Source organism: Podarcis vaucheri (genome assembly GCF_965113315.1).
Source record: "Podarcis vaucheri genome assembly, chromosome: 17".
Taxonomy (NCBI): domain Eukaryota; kingdom Metazoa; phylum Chordata; class Lepidosauria; order Squamata; family Lacertidae; genus Podarcis; species Podarcis vaucheri.
Genome location: NC_138755.1, coordinates 4296843 through 4313564, shown reverse-complemented (window position 1 = coordinate 4313564; position 16722 = coordinate 4296843). Strand labels below are relative to the sequence as shown.

The 16722-nt window shown below is 49.9% G+C and overlaps 1 protein-coding gene across 2 annotated transcripts in view; it reads right to left on the bottom strand.

Moving 5' to 3' along the window:
- SLC6A8 (solute carrier family 6 member 8) overlaps positions 1-16253 on the bottom strand; it is a 37365-nt gene extending 21112 nt beyond the window's left edge. Inside the window, exons 1-6 of one of the 2 annotated variants that reach the window (XM_082205723.1) lie at positions 15920-16253; positions 8724-8855; positions 6279-6531; positions 5997-6129; positions 2713-2847; positions 1999-2102 (exon numbers count right to left, since the gene is read on the bottom strand). In XM_082205723.1, the coding sequence (XP_082061849.1) occupies positions 1999-2102; positions 2713-2847; positions 5997-6129; positions 6279-6531; positions 8724-8855; positions 15920-16193 (1031 nt within the window). In that variant the 5' untranslated portion in view covers positions 16194-16253. The remainder of the gene's footprint in view (positions 1-1998; positions 2103-2712; positions 2848-5996; positions 6130-6278; positions 6532-8723; positions 8856-15919) is intronic. The other variant, XM_082205724.1, reaches the window with a different exon arrangement.
- Between the last annotated feature and the right edge of the window lie 469 nt (positions 16254-16722).

Below are 16722 nucleotides of genomic sequence, written 5' to 3'. Positions count from 1 at the left end.
TACAGCTTCTCCTAGTTGTCGTATCCTTAATGCAATTGGTGAGACTTGCATGTGTGCATATGAGGCAATGATTAAATACAGGCGCACAGCAAAAATGTTCCGTTTGGTGGCTTCCCTGTCTCCTTTTGTGATAATCTACGCTGTCTACTCAGGAGTAAGTCCCAGTGACTTCATTGGGACTTATTCCCAGGTAAGTGTGCACTCCTAGAAATGCTTCCTGGGAGTAAGCTCCAAAAAACCCAGTGGGATTTCTGAGTAGACACATACCTGGGATTGTGCTGGAAATCTTCCAGGAGCAGAAATGTTTGGCAGCAGTGGGTGATTTGGAAGGTATCTGCAATTGAGAACATTTCCCGCACTGTTTCATTTTCAGTAGACCCAGTATTGCAATCAGTGAGTGTTCCCTATAATCAGTGCTAGGCAAAATGAAATTGATTCAGAGAACCATCTTGGATTTGGGGGAGGGGAGGGGCGGTTTAAAACAGTTGCCAGTGGTCTGACTGCCAGTAGAATGGCTATAAAGAAATGAAGGCAGAGCTGCTCCTGCGGCACCATTCATAGTTGCATAGAAGAGGGAATTCCTGTGAGGCTTGTCACTTGCTTCTATACACCTGTTAAAGGTGTGTTTGAATTACAACTCCAAGCCAGCCCCAGCCAGTACATGCTAGCTGGGGCTGATGGGAGTGCTAGTCCAAAATATCTGTGGAGTTCCTGGTTGGCAAAGTCTGGTATAGAAAGAGGAGCCCTGCCCTCTCTGGCACCTGCCCACCTCTATTGTCAAGCAAGTCTCCTCCAGCACCACGACCAAGTGACGCCTTCTGAAGCCTTCTGAAGAGTTTTGATGATCCTGCATAGAATTCGGTTGTGCCTAAGAACTTGTCCCATTTCAGTTTACAGAAATAACATTTTATAATTGCTTTCCTTTGATGAACACATTGTTGTTGTTGGCATCCATCTGCCTCGAGAAACAATGGAGTGGACCTCCAGGTGTGAAGTCAAATCGCTGCATTAGCAGCACTGAAGCGCAAGCCTGGGCTGTGCGTATGGAAGTCCTGGGCTGCCCGGACAACTAAACCCCACTCTTGGCCTCGCTGATGTAGTCAAATGACACATCATTTCCCTGCCCTGCCCTGATGCCATCATACATAATAACTTCCATTCTACATAGGAGAAAAGGGAGAGTGCTCACCAGCCACAAAATTATTATGGACTATTTTATTACTGGGTGATTGCTGTTTTATTACTGGATGGAAGTCGTTCTGCACACTGGACAAGTCAGTCAAGTAGGGTAGACATCTAGCATTGCCAAACTAGCCAGAAAAACCAGCAAATGGCGTGGCTGTCTCTTGCATGTTGCAAAACTCCCTGTTTGAGATGCAGAAATCAACAGGTGATACATTTTGTGGGGTGGAGATAAGCAGACACAACTTGCTAATAGATGAAGATCAGGCTATGACTGGCTACAGCTGAAGGCTGGAAAAATCAGTTTTTATGAGTTGCCTACACATCAAGTCATTGTTATGGGGCAAAGGTGTTGAACAATGGAGAAGATTATGTGGGGGGGGGGTGGCGTTCTCTTTTGCTGGAGGATTTTAAGCCGGGGGGGGCGGCCTCCAGATGTTGTTGGTCTCCAACTCCCATGAGCCCCAGCCAGCATGGCCACAAGTTCCCCACCCCAGATTTAAGCAGAGGTAAGATTGCCATCTGTCAGGATGCTGGGATTGTACCTGGCCTTGATGAGCCCTCCCATGTCAAGCAGGGTGTTGGATTTTATGTCCTCTAAGCAACAACTATGAATTTATGATATCCACAATTCAACCGGTCCAGGTTTTTCATGCCTGGAGATAATGTGTTTTGTCTGTTGAATTTCCACCTGCCATGCAGCTGTTAAAGGGACAGGAGCCCAGCTAGCAGAGGTGGGGAAATGATGGCAACCCTACAGGGCATAGCATATTTTTCCCTATGCCCTGCCTGGTTGCATAGGAAATGGGCTCTCACTTATAGCAATTGTTGTTGAACCGGTTATAGCTGCCCAGGGCAGTGAGTGCCCCCAGTCCTATGGCATACGAGAAAAAGATTTGGGTCCCAGCATCGATCCACACCTGGGAGAGAAAAAGAAAGAGAGAGAGAGAGATTGAGGTATGACAGGGAAGAGCCCAGGAGTCCTGGATCCAACCCCTTCTCAAGAGAGTTGCCAACTTTTCTACCAGCCATGGCTATTGTGCCCATAACAGCAGCTTGATCTGTATTACCTGACAGGCAATACATTTGTATTTATGTTGTGAAATACTTCAGTTACAGCTGCAGCCCTCTGTAGGTTAGTGGCTACTTTTGGAGTAAGTTGCCTAACAAATCACTGACGCAGAGCTATTTGGTTGCAGTGCATTGGGATTTGTATAACTGGCACCCATACATTTATCTCCTGCAGCTGCTGGACTTTTGCTTGTTTTCTGTTTTGTGGTGCTGCGCTTGTGGTGTGTTCAGGGTTGAGGAACCTGAGGGCCTCTAAATGTTGCTGGATTCCAACACCATCACCCCCCACCATTGGCCACGCTGGCTGGGGACGAAGGGAGTTGGGAGCCCAACCACACCCAAAGGGTCTTGCCCACTTCTGTGCTGCTTCCTGCGTTCTAAGTTGCTCTTAATGCTACAGAGGCTGGTTAACAAGTTGGCAACCCTACTGCTGCCCTCACAACTGCGCTTCCCACTTACCTGAGGGGAGGCCAGTTTGGACCAGTCGGGTTTGAGATAGTAGATTATCCCATCCTGAGCTCCAGGAAGCATCACCCCTCGGATTAGCAGTATAATGAGCACCACGTAAGGGAATGTAGCAGTGAAGTAGACAATCTGTGTTGAAAAAGGAGACGAGGGGCAGGAGGGTGTTATGCCTGAAAAGAAAAGGCTTTGCTTTTCAGCTCTCTGCTCAGTATTGGGAAGGAAATGGGGCAGGAGGGGGGGGGAACATGTGCAAGAAGACTTGGGAAAAGCTTTGGATTTTTGGCAAAGGAATAGCTTAAGTACCTCCTTGGAGCACCTCCTTGGAGTAACATTGCCAAGGGGCACAAATTATTGATATTTTAGAGTGGCTACTTTTTAAACTGGCCATCCTCCTGCACTTTTAGCAGCAGTGTGACATGGAGTCAGGTGGCCAATGAAGCTTCCCCACTGGGTAAGATGCCCCAAATCCTTTGAAACACTTCAAAGGATTTGAAACACTTCATTGTAAACTACAATGCCCATAATTCTTTGAGGGAAAGGATGTGCTTTGAGTGTGCTTTAAAGGTACAGTTTGCATGCAGCATCTATGTATGTGCTGTGACTTGTGGGGAATGGCTCACCATCTGTGCTTCTGCCTCAGGTGGCAAAATAGCTTGTTTGTCAGCCCTGGACTGAAGACCTCCACACATATGGATTGCCCAGGCCCAGTTGTCACACATACACACCCCTAAACTGTGGGAGACCAGGAAGCTATGGCTCTCCTGCCCCCCCCCCACTCCCCTGTCTTCCACAGTCACCACCACTGGTCCTTTCCCACACCTGCTGCATAACACAGCTGGAGTTGTGCCTGTTATAGCGCGCAGGGGGGAGGTGGAGGCAGGGCAATAGCTGGGGTGTGTGTGTGAGCTGGGCCCCCGCCAGGGGTGCAGATGATGCCCCCCCGCTGCAAAATCTGCTAAAAGTATGCCCATAAATATATATATTGGTTATTGCCTCTTAATAAATTGTTTTAAATAGAGGGTGAATTGAATGGGTGGATGGGGGGCGGGTTGGAGGAGAGGCGGAAAGGAGGGTTAATTTATCCATGGCTAGGGGGTGCAATCTGGATGGTTCTGCCAGGGGTGCAAGATCACCTAGCTATGGCTCTGGGTGGAGGTGGGGGGGACAGACACATCTGACTCATCTCCTGCTGCATTCGGGAATTTCAAGCCACAGATGTATTCTCCTGAGTCGCTGACTTGTCAGTCCTAAGCACTCATGACCCCAGACGTTTGCTGAGATGCTCAGTGCGATCAGGATTACAAAGCATTCTTTGTTGCAGGATAGAAATGGATATGGATACACACACACACACACACACACACACGGAGCTGGCTTTCATCTTGCTTCCTTCTGATGGGAATTTACTAAGCCTGTGGGTGATCAACAGTTTCTCCACTGCAAAGCTGCTTTGGCATCACTCCTTAACAACTTTCTTCAGACTGGCATTCTTAGAAACATAAAGGCCTAACTCTGAATGCTTCCCCTTCACTCCCACCCTCCTCTGGATCTCTGGGGACTTCTCGTTGTCCACTTCTACTGGGGAGAGCATGTGGGCAGGCAGCTGCCAAGGTCTCTGCTCAGCCAGGCCTTGTGAACACAACAGTGGCCTACTGTGGGAGGCCAAGCCACATGTGTGCCTGTCTCGCCGAGGCCTCAAGGCGGCTGCCCCCACCTCCAGCTGCCGTCTGGTGAAAAATGTCAGGCTCTCTCAGGCATGGAACTTGCTGACGGGTGGGATTTCAAACACACTGGCCATGCACAGGAAAAGGAGGAACAGGCGCAGGGTGTCTGAGAAGGAGAGGAACGTGTGTGAGCATGCGTGCAACAGAGAAAGAGAGATTGTGTATGCATACCGCATGGCAAATGGAGAACTGTGACTTTCTTTTTTGTGTACAGAAAGGAAAGGGCCATAGGTCATCAGCAGAGCACAGGGATTCCAAATACATATGTCCCAAATTCAATCCCTGGCATTTCCCTTTTTAAGAGGCTCTCAGGTGGCAGGGCTAAGAAAGGAAAGCCTGACATAGGCGGCCACAATGTCATTTTTCTCCCTTGAGGTCTTGGGAAAGCAGCTGCTACTCAGGCTAGACAGCCTAATGGTGGGACTCACTATAAAGCAGTTTTCATATGTCTGGTCTGCACTCCACATGACCACTCTCCGAAACGCAAGTGTTAACTCAGGGATAGGGGTGTAGGCATGGAGCCCCACTGAGAAAGGTTTTCAGCTTTGTCAAAACCCTTTTCTGCTTTCCTCAGGTGCTTGTGCATCAAAATGTCACTTTAGGTGAAATAACGAGGCCTCTGTTTTGGCCCAGGTACCAGATCTCAAGAACATAAGAAGAGGCCTGCAGGATCAGGCCAAAGGCCCATCTAGGCCATCAGCGTGTTCACAGGGGCCAACCAGATGTCTGTGGGAAGCATGCAAGCAAGGCCTGAGCACAGCAGCTCTTCCCAGCAACGGACTGTCTCTGAAAGTGGTGGGAGAGCGTATCGTGTAGAAAGCTGCCTCAACTGCCCCAGACTCCTAGCGGACGTCAAGCAGTATCTGTGTGTGTGAAAGAGAAATGACACCCACAAAACTGTTTGACTAAGAACATTCCATCCCCCAGAAATTCCTAATAATCTTATTGGAACTGGTTTCAAAATTCCTCAGGTGATTCATCTGAGTGGACCGTCCAACTTCCCTCACACAAAATTTATTGTTTGCTTACTTATTTAGATGATGTTTACCCTACTGTCCATCCAGGTATATCTTTGCCATCAGGACAAGACAGAGAAAGGGAGTGTTTGGCTGCGGCTGTCAAAAATTGTTCCTGTCTTAGTCCATAGCCAAATGGCAGAAGAGATGCAAACTTATGCTATGGGAGCAGGACATCTCTAGAGGAAGCCGCAGTTGACATGATATGAGGTGGTCTCCTCAAGTAGTGGATCTGGGCCTCTTTTGGACAGGTAGGTCTGTCACACAGGACAGAAACTGGGGGGGGGGCAAAACAGACACTGCTGGACTGCAACTCTCATCGCCCCTGACCACTGGCTATGGCTGATGGGAGTCTATAAACCTGTGGGGGTCACCATGTTGGCTATTCCTAAAGGAGGCAAATGCTGGCGCTGGTGCCTCCTCTGAGGACAATTGCCTATCCTGCCAAGAGTCCTGGATGACCTCTGCCCCGGTTGACCTACATGTTTCTCCCCTTGCTCCTGCCCCTGGAGTCAGGCCACCTCCCCAAGCCCCCTACCTTTCCTGTGGACTTGACACCCTTCCAGACACAGAAGTAGACAAGGACCCAGCAGGCTAGCAGACAGAGGGTCACCTCCCAGTTGATCTCACCAGGGAGCTCCAGGCCTCCTGACAGACGCAGCACCTTGTTCCTGCAATCAGGGAGAGAAAAAGTGAGCACTGGCTAGGGTGTGGCAGACGAGGAGAGGGGCTTGGTGGTCTTTTTGGATCAGTGGGTTTTGCCCAAGCCAATCCAGTTCATCCCAGGAGTAATGACTAGCCAGTGTATGCCAGCACTCACTCCCAAAACTCGATGACAGGCGACCTCTTGTCGGAGAGCTCGTCACAGGTAAGGTTGCCTGTGGCGGTGCCATTGGCGCAGTCCTCATGCCGGAAGATCTCCACACATTCATCAGAGTTCCAGGGGTTCCCGCAGGTCGCCCAGGGCAAGGTGGCCGCAAAAGATTTCACCAGGTAATAGAAACCCCAGGCAAGCACCATGATGTAGTAGGTGTTGCAATAGAAGACGATCACCATAGAGGCAAAGCCCAGTCCTGTGGAAGAGAGGAGCTGCGTGAAAAGAGGAGCCCGGGACCATGCCTGCCTCCTGCAATTGTACTGGGTGGTGTACGTTTAACTGGGTGGTGTGCATGCACCGTGAAAACTTGGATTCTGAAACCTGTATAGATGGTGCAAATTAAGCACCCCTGCACAACAGTTTATTCTGCTTCTGCTTCTTATGGGAAGGACTGGGGAACAAGGGGTGGATTGAAGCCCCATCTCCAGAATAAGGTGGGCGTCTTATTCTGCCACCTCTCTGGCTTCTGAGATTTCAATAGACCTTCACAGCCATAAGGGCTAGAAACTTTTCTTTTTTAATGAAAGCCAAGATTCTTAATATGATTCCTGCAGGCAATTCAGCACTGAGCTCCTGAAGAATCATGAAGTCTCCCTGCAGCCTCTTCCTTTTTATTATTTTTTATTACTTTAGGAGACTCCATCTTGCTTTCTTATTCTCCTGCCACCTGCTAACATAGATGACTGTCAATTCCTGACCTCACTCCCCCACTCATCTGATGTAGACTGGAGGGACTACATTCATTGGATGATGGACTCAAGGGCATCCTGATCAAATTTGCAGATGACACCAAACTGGGAGGGGTGGCTAACACCCCAGAGGACAGGATCACACCTCAAAACGACCTTGACAGATTAGAGAACTGGGCCAAAACAAACAAGATGAATTTTAACAGGGAGAAATGTAAAATATTGCACTTGGGCAAAATAAATGAGAGGCACAAATACAAGATGGGTGACACCTGGCTTGAGAGCAGTACATGTGAAAAGGATCTAGGAGTCTTGGTTGACCACAAACTTGACATGAGCCAACAGTGTGACGCGGCAGCTAAAAAAGCCAATGCAATTCTGGGCCTCATCAATAGGAGTATAGCATCTAGATCAGTGTTTCCCAACCTTTTTTGGGCAAAGGCACACTTGTTTCATGAAAAAAATCTCGAGGCACACCACCATTACAGCCCCGTGACGTCAGCGCGCAGCGTCACGCCGGGAGGGACATGAATTGCTAGCAAATTACATAATCACCTCCTTGAGGGCTGGCTCATCTTCTCCGAAGGCAGAACGGGAGGGAGGGAGGGAACCCCAGGGGTCATCTAGTGACGGCGCCCCAATCGAAAATTTGACTTTTAAAAAAAAAATCTTTCGAATTTTTTAATTTTTCCTGCGGCACACCAGGCAACATCTCGCGGCACACTAGTGTGCCGCGGAACAGTGGTTGGGAAACACTGATCTAGATCAAGGGAAGTAATAGTGCCACTGTATTCTGCTCTGGTCAGACCTCACCTGGAGTACTGTGTCCAGTTCTGGGCACCACAGTTCAAGAAGGACACTGACAAACTGGAACGTGTCCAGAGGAGGGCAACCAAAATGGTCAAAGGCCTGGAAACGATGCCTTATGAGGAACGGCTAAGGGAGCTGGGCATGTTTAGCCTGGAGAAGAGGAGGTTAAGGGGTGATATGATAGCCATGTTCAAATATATAAAAGGATGTCACATAGAGGAGGGAGAAAGGTTGTTTTCTGCTGCTCCAGAGAAGCGGACACGGAGCAATGGATCCAAACTACAAGAAAGAAGATTCCACCTAAACATTAGGAAGAACTTCCTGACAGTAAGAGCTGTTTGACAGTGGAATTTGCTGCCAAGGAGTGTGGTGGTGGAGTCTCCTACTTTGGAGGTCTTTAAGCAGAGGCTTGACAACCATATCAGGAGTGCTTTGATGGTGTTTCCTGCTTGGCAGGGGGTTGGACTCGATGGCCCTTGTGGTCTCTTCCAACTCTATGATTCTATGATTCACACCTCTGCTTCATATATGGAGCATCATGTATGAATGAAATTTACATAGTAACAGGTGGGGCTCTCTGCTCAAAACCAGATACAGATCAGCAAAACTGGCTTGGTTAGAGAGGCTGGGAAAGGGCTACAGCCTAAATGGTGGCTTATAGCACTGCTTAAGTGTTGTTCCCTGCTGTTCCCAGGTAAGCTCCAGAGGCCTGCGTGGGGCAAGGGGCACCAAAGGCCCCTTTGGTGGCAAGAGGAGGTGGAGATTAGGTGGAGGTGGAGACGGGCATACACTCCAAAATGGTTGAGGTGCCGGACCTTCCATTGCAAGCAAGAACCTGTTGGAGGAGAAGGAGAGGCATGTAAGGCTCCAGGGGGAAGGAGTCTCTTACCTTTGAACAGTGGTGCGATGTTCCATACGTTGATGCTCCCAGCCTTCATGAACTGCCCCAAGGAAATTTCCAGGAAGAAGATGGGAATCCCGCCAATGAGGGCAATAAGAAGGTAAGGGATGAGGAAAACACCTGTGGCCAGGTGAGCAGCACAAAGTAAGCAACAGCTCCCTCATTCGTCAATCCCAGCCCCCGTCAATCCCAGCCCCACCCCCCAAGCTGTGGGCTGGCCTATGTGTTCTGTACTAAAATAATCATAAAAATCTGTAGCAAGGTAACCCAAATTCTGTGCTGAAAAGGCTTATTTCTGTGCCATGTATAAAGTACAGAAATTTGCATGACTTCTCATGCTTTGCCCATTTTGTTCTGCTTCTAACTGACGACACTGAAACGCAAACCGTTAGAAATCCTATTCAGCCTTTTGATTTCTGACATCACCAGCACACCCTGAAGCACATTGTTTGCTGTCATAAAGGAGTAGAAGCACATATATAAAACTGCCACTCTTAGGAAGCTGAACCTTTGCTTCCAGAACCAATAACTGTGGCTTTCTGAGATTCCATGGAATTGCAGCTTGCTGCTGCCTCCCCCCATTTTAACTGAAACATAACCTTCCAGCTTCATTCAGAGATATTTTGTTTGCAGCACAAAAGTCAGTATGTACAAATGACTGCAGAATATACAGAGGAACAGATTCCGGAGATAGCTGCTAGGGAGCGGCAAAGAGAATAGTTACACTACAGAATATCTCGTTCCTGTTTCTCCCCCCTGCAGCTTTTTATCCTCCTAGCTCTTCCATCTTAGCTTGGGTTGGCTTCAAAGTGTGCTGTTCCGCCTGTCTACTGCTGCTTCTGCTTCTCAGCCTTCCTTCCCCAAACAGGCCACGTCTTTCCTGCCATCACTAAGGCACTTGGCAGGCCAGCCCTGTGGCTGTGACTGACAGCCCTGTGTGTTTCCTGGTGCACGTGGGTCTCAGTGTGAACCACTCCGGGGGATGCTATTTATATCACAGATCCCTGGGCTATGGGAAGGCCCAAGCCTTGCTCTTCTTCCTGCAAATCCCTGGCTAAGAGGATAATCTTGGAGATGTAAGATCTTTCCCATGGGGATTAGCAGGGCAGTGGTCAGCGAACCCATTCATCACTGTATGCTTGAAAGGGCATCTGTGGTCCAGGGACTGCAAACACTCGTCTGTGCATACATGTGCTCATAGGGTGGAAGGAGCCTGGCTCTGGCAGTGTATGTAATTGAGTAAGATATGCTGGAGTGTGCCTCATTCTGTGTGTGCTCGTGTGGGGGGGAAGCAAATCTAGCCTCACCTTCTCCCTGACATACTAGTGTTTTTTTTAATAAAAAACCAATAGCAGGGTGTTGTTGTTTTAAATGGAGCAGAAACATTCAATCATGTGAAGTCTCAACTGCAGTCAGAAGACATCCATTCAAGACAACAGTTTTCTATCTCTTCAAGAGTTAGTCCTGATATACAGGACCAACCCTCCCTGGAATCTGTTTTTCAAGGCCCAAAACATTTGGGTCCTGAGAGGCAGAAAAATGAGCAGGCGCTGCGCAGGAGCAGGATTGTGCCCCATGTGTCTGTTCAAGCTGCCTCCCACTTTGCTTCAAAATCTATTGTCTCTCATTTCACTCATCTTGGTTTCAAAGCCAGAATCAATTGCTGAGATATGTGAAGTAATAAAAGAAAAAAATGTGCCTCTGAGAACATGCAAAGTGTGTATCTCACACAACAGAGTAATAGTAGTTAACTCCCATGCATCTGGCCACCCAGGACAGAGAATGTAGCTTCTAGACAAATTTAATCTTCAGCATCCTTAAAAAATGTAATGTATGTAGTGTGTATCTACACTATAGACAGTAGTATTAAGCAGGAGTTCCCTCTGCAAAGAACTCTGGGAACCCATGGACCTCAATGGAATTCTCAGCACAGTTCCCAGGATTCTGTGAGGAAAGGCATGACAATTACACACTTATGATAGCAATAAACATGTGTAGCGTAAACATGCCTCATGTGTTGCCTTTATATACGAGATCAGTGACTCATTAAAGGCAGGAATTAGAGAAAGAAATTACAAATGCAACCTACTGATTATTTTCACTAAACAATGGCTATTTGTATGGGGACAACTGAGAACTTTTGCTGCCATTTGAAAAGGATTCCATAGACCTCTTTCTGACTCAGGGGAATTCATACCCAGAAAATATGAGCCAGAGAGATGCAGCTGATCAAAATGGAAAAATGAATCCCTGGAAGCAGAAGAGATCCCCGTTCTGTGGAGACTTGCAGTCACATATGAGAGAAACCAGTGACATCTTAACATATTCCTGCCTTGAGCACACAGTTGACTAGTGGCCCAGCTGACCTCGTTGGAGAGGGAAGTTCTTTGCCATTGAGGACACAGAACCTGGGAGTTGCCAGTTTCCTCTGGAGGAATAAAGCCTCGTGGCAGACTTGCTAGCAAAACTAGCCTGGCCCTCAAGGTAACATGTCTGTTTAATGCTTGATGACCAAAAATTAAGCAAAAGATTGTGCATGTGAATGAGCCAACACAGATGCAATGCTGCAAAGAGAACTTTCCTGCCATACCTCCTCTTGATGCAATACATGTTTGTCGGCTGAGGCAGTTCACACATTCACCTGTACGCCACAGAGCAACACGCTTGTGCCCCTGACTCCTGCAGAAGCCGTTTGTACTCAAGCCGCCCTATGCCCTTCTGTGGCTTTTATACAAATGAAGCTGCCGTCAGCTGCCTGCAGATTAAAAAAGGGGAGGATGCCTGCATCACTCTCACTCAGAGGGGTGGCAGTGGATTATCCCAGTCTCAGCACAAGCCAACACCCGTCCTGCCACTTTCCCTAGAAAGCACCCAGCAAGCAGGGCGGGGGAGTGTCATCCCAGGCCAGCAAGGTTGTCCAGTGACAGTCTCTCTTATGTGCTACTTGAACCCTGGCCTGCCCACCCCAGCCAACTTTGATGATACATCAGTCCAAAATATTATTTCTCCATGTTTTGTTCACCTCCGCATCACACTCCCATGTAGTTTCCTTCCTGACCCCTTAAACGCTCAGGCACACAGCACTGCCTGAATCATCTCCTGCACCGACTCCCAGCTCCTATGAGCCTCAAAATGTTATTAGAACAGTTTAAACTTTTATTCTGTCAGGGTTAAGAGTCAAGAGTGATGAACTGCCTACGCTGGGGGTGGATTTTGCCATGCCCCTATCTTTTGCTTGCCAGACAAAAAAAATTCCTTTCCTCAGAACCCGGGACAGAAGCTGGATAAAAGCGGAACCCTGCACTCTAATGGCATAATAAGTCATGTGCCATTCTCTCACACAAAGACATACAAACACACACCATCTCTAGGCCACTTGCCAATTTCAAGATTTTGGCAATCCCTTGGGTGTTAGCTCAGTTACTCCATTCAGTGAGGCTCTATTAGCATAACAAGATATACAAGTAGTGTCAAAACATCTAGGAAGGACAGATCCCAGATCTTTCCAGTGGAAAGGGGAAATAATTCATTCCACCTAAGAGGTGCCTGGGTAACATATCTGGGGCTGTATCCATTTCTTTTCCAGTTTCATTAACCAGTTCCAGCAGCAGGTGTCTGCAGACCACAATGCTGCTGCTTCTCACCTGAGGCTGAGCAATTTTTCTCCTTGTTTCTCTCTTTAATATGAGAAAACAAGGGTTGGCATCTGTGGGTTCTGTCTAAATATGTCATCTGCAAGTAATAGACTGGCTCCAGGGACGCAACTTGAAGAGCTGACTTTCTGCCAAAGCATAAGTTGCCCCCCCTCACCACCATACACAGCATTCTTAATATAAAAAATGACAATATTTTATTCTAGTCCTCAGTTAAGGAAGCGGGTGGCACTGTGGGTTAAACCACAGAGCCTAGGGCTTGCCGATCAGAAGGTTGGCGGTTTGAATCCTCATGACGGGGTGAGCTCCCGTTGCTGCCAACCTCCTGTGATGACCTCCTGCCAACCTAGCAGTTCGAAAGCACATCAAAGTGCAAGTAGATAAAAAGGTACCGCTCCAGCGGAAAGGTAAACGGCGTTTCCGTGTGCTGCTCTGGTTCGCCTGAAACCGCTTAGTCATGCTGGCCACATGACCTGGAAGCTGTACGCCAGCTCCCTTGGCCAGTAAAGCAAGATGAGTGCCACAACCCCAGAGTCATCTGTGACTGGACCTAACGGTCAGGGGTCCCTTTACCTTAGTCCTCAGTTAATGCAGGAAGCAAAATGCAAGAGTAAGACCACTGGAGCTAGGAGCAGCTGATATATAGTTTACAGGCAATCTTGTTAGTAGTACCCTGGCACTATGCTAGCTAAGCTGACAAAACACTTGCATTGGGCTTCCAGAGCTATTTTATCTGCACTGAATTTATTTTATGTATTTTTTTACCCCACCCTTCCTCCAAAGAGCCGAGTTACCCCACTTTCCCACACCCACAGCCTTCACAATTCTGTGAGGTAGATTAGGCCAAGAAATAGTGACTAGGCCTAAAGTTACCAGGTGAGCTTCACAGTTTGAGTGAGGTTTGATTCCGGGTCTGCCCTGTCCAAGCCCAGCGCCATGTTGGTGCTGCACAAAGGCACACCCATCACAGAGAGCACTTGGCAGGGGGACATCTATGCAGACCTGTCAGCTGGGCTCGCTCATTTTACCAGGGAGCAACTGGCTTGTGTGTGTGTGTGTGACTTGATACATGTCACATCACCCAAGCTGTGATTTCATCACCCCATTTTCTCCCCGGCTAGCACAAGGAGTGCTTTCCCTTGCAGAATAACTTCTGACTTTCTGTTTTTGTTTCCTTGCTTTCAAAAGGCAATGAGGGGAAAAACCCCAGCCTGGGGGTGAATGAGATGGCAGTCTTGGCACCATGCCCTATAGTCACATGACACTTGATCAGGAATGGAGCAATGCTGAGGTCATGTTCCAATGGCATGGTGGGATTCAGACCTCCAGGCTGGATTGATACCCACCACCAGCAGCCCCAACACTTAATTTCTTTTCTTTCTTTTCAATTAATTTTTAAACTGATAGGCATCAGGAAAGAATGCAGGCTGGCCTGAAAATCTTTGACCTCTGGCATGTAAGCCAAGGTGTATGGGGGCTGGCTGTGGCAACCTTTAGGGTGTGGGGCTTTCATCTGAGTATGTACAGAGCATACTCTCTGGATCTTCCTGTGTTTCATGTTTTGGAAACAGGTCCTGGAGCTCAGCTAAAACGCCCTGGCAGTGCCCACCCACCTGCCTCTTTCCCATCTCTCCCTGGCAGATTTGTCCTTCCATTGTAGTTTGACAACACTTGCTTCCTGCACCATGTTGTGCCAATTAAACACACCTGTGTGAAAACAAATTGATTCTTGCTTCCCATTGACTTCCTCCTCCACATCCATCCCCTGCTTCATCAGTTAAAAATGGACCAATCGTGAGGTGGTTGGTGCTGACGGTGGCCTGATGTGTCATCCTTGACCTTAACGGTCTGGCGCTCTATTGAGATTTAATGAGTGCAAGCAGATCTGCCCAAGAGCTCTTGTCTGTTCAGGTTCTCTGCAGATTCAGGCAGCGGTCACTGCGCCCAGTACACCCTTGGCTGATGCCAGGGGACGTTTGCTTCACGTTTATGTTATTTTATTACTTACTGAGACATGGTTTGCCTCAAGAGGACATTTGGGCCCCACGGAAACTAAGAAACAACAGGCCCACCTGTTTTGAGAGAACCTGAAGAAGGCAGTGCTCAGAGCATCAGATGGCAAGGACCTGAGGGGTTCAAATCCTCACTCAGCCACAGAACTCTTCGGGTGACCTTGAGCCTGTCGCTCCCTCTCAGCCTAACATCCCTGACAGTGCTGTAGTGGAGCTAAAATGCGGGGAGCAACCATGTGTGCCACCTCCTTGGAGAAAAGAGAAGATCTAAATGGGATAGACTGAAAAATAAAATATCTCCCCCCACCTGTGTGCTCCCTCACATACAAAGCATCAAGCTAGACATTACCTCAGTGAGCATGTGTTCCCAGCCACATTTGCCAGTGGGGACAGGAGTATGGGCTGCTTAATCTCTCATGTGTATACAAAACTCTCCCTTAAACAAACGCCTCCTCTGAGGCAGGGTCCCCCTGCAATTAACTAGGCTCAAGTCCACTTTCAAAATTTACCTGAGAGAAAAAAATTCTTTGCAATAATAACGAGGGAGGGGAGGCAGGATTTTCCACATAAATCAGCAGTCAGGGGGCGGTCAAGGTGCCCCCCTCACTTCCCTAGTTTGGTCCACAATTGTAGGCTGAAGTAGCCCGACTGTGAAGGAAGGCGAGTGACTGGATACTGGAGGCTACTAAGGGTGACAGGGCAGGGCTTACCTGCCCCACCCAAAAATATTTTATTCAAATGGGCATCTCTGGTCAATAACCAGGACCCCCACCCTCTCAACTTCCCTCCCAGCATCTCACCTCCGGATTCTATCTGTTGCCTCCAGAATTACAACCTGGCAAGAGTCCTTATGTCAAGTGATGCCATGACTCATTTTTCGAGGGAGGGTGTTTCAGTTCTCAAATGTGAGGTCCTTCTGGAGCCGAAGATCACCCAGCTCTGTGGTCACCCAGGAGCTTGATCCCAGATGCCCGAAGGTTGGCTGTGGTCATTCATTAGGAAGGGAAAGGCATTCTAGACATGCCAAGAGACATGTTCTTTACACGTGTGCCTGGACTTTTGAAACAGTGTCTGGGGCCAAAAGCAGACGTGCCCTAATTCAACCCTGCAGCCTCCTTTTTGTAGGAAAGGGGCCCTCTCTCTCTTCTCCCAATGGATCCCAAGTTATTTTGTTTCCCTTTTTTGCTCTTGCCGCCGTGAGTCCGTGAATGGAACACAGCAGCCCTTTTGTTCAGGGAATAGCAAGGGGCGCCTGGAGATCCCAGTCTCCGTTTCCAGGCTGGACGCGTGTCGACGCTCCCCACTGCTGGACTCCCTTGGATCTCGGACAAACCCTGCCTCTCGGCTTCTGCAAAAAGCTCCCCTGTCCAGATTCCCCTGCTAGAGCTTCGCCTCTCGGAGCCCGATCCCCGCCTGCGGAGGAATTGCTAAGCGGCAGCACCCGCCCCCCCCTCGCCCTTCCGACGGGACCCCCCCCTGGTTGCACCCCGCCCCCCGGCACGTGCCCGCAGCTGCTCACCTCCCCCGTTCTTGTAGCACAGGTACGGGAAGCGCCACACGTTGCCCAGCCCCACGGCGAAGCCCACGCAGGACATGATAAAATCCATCTGCCGGGTCCAGGTCTCCCTCTCGGGGGGCGGCAGGGCCACGCTCGGCCCAGGAGGGTCCGCGGCCTCCCCTTTGCCCGCAGCGGGGACTCCCGGGCACATGGCGGCCTTTTTGTCCTGTTGCTCCACCGAGACGCTGTAGATGCCGCCGCAGCCGCTGCTGTCCGACGAAGCCCCCTTGGCCATGGCGCCGGGGGGGGACCCCGAGTCCCTGCCGCCCCCCTCCAGGCGAATCGGGCGCTGCTCCGAGGAAGGCGGGCGGGCGGGCGCGGGGGGTCTCGGCGGCGCCGGCAGAGAGGGGGTCTGGTCTGGCTGGGTCGGGGCTCGGCGGGGGGAGCGCGGGGGCGAGTCCGGGGGACTCAGAAACAATCCACGAAGCACTTGAAGGTCAACCTGAAAAACCTCATGTGTTCAGTGGACGCGGGAAGGGAGTTGCTGGAGGGCGAAGGTCGGCGAGGGCAGCCGGGCGGGGGACACCCCCGCAGTGGCCGGCCCGGAGGCTCAGCGGGGCCGCCGGCGGAGCGGGGTCGGTCAGCCCTTCCCTTCTGCTGCGCGCCCGCCCGTCCGCCTCGGCTCCCTTCGCGCTGCTTCTGCCGCCGCCGCCGCCGCCGCTCGCTCGCCTCCCTCGAAGGCAGCTGGAGGGAGCGCGCGTGACGTCACGCTCCGTCAGGATCCCGCCCCCGCCGGCTCCTCCTTCCGCCTCCTCCGCGCGGCG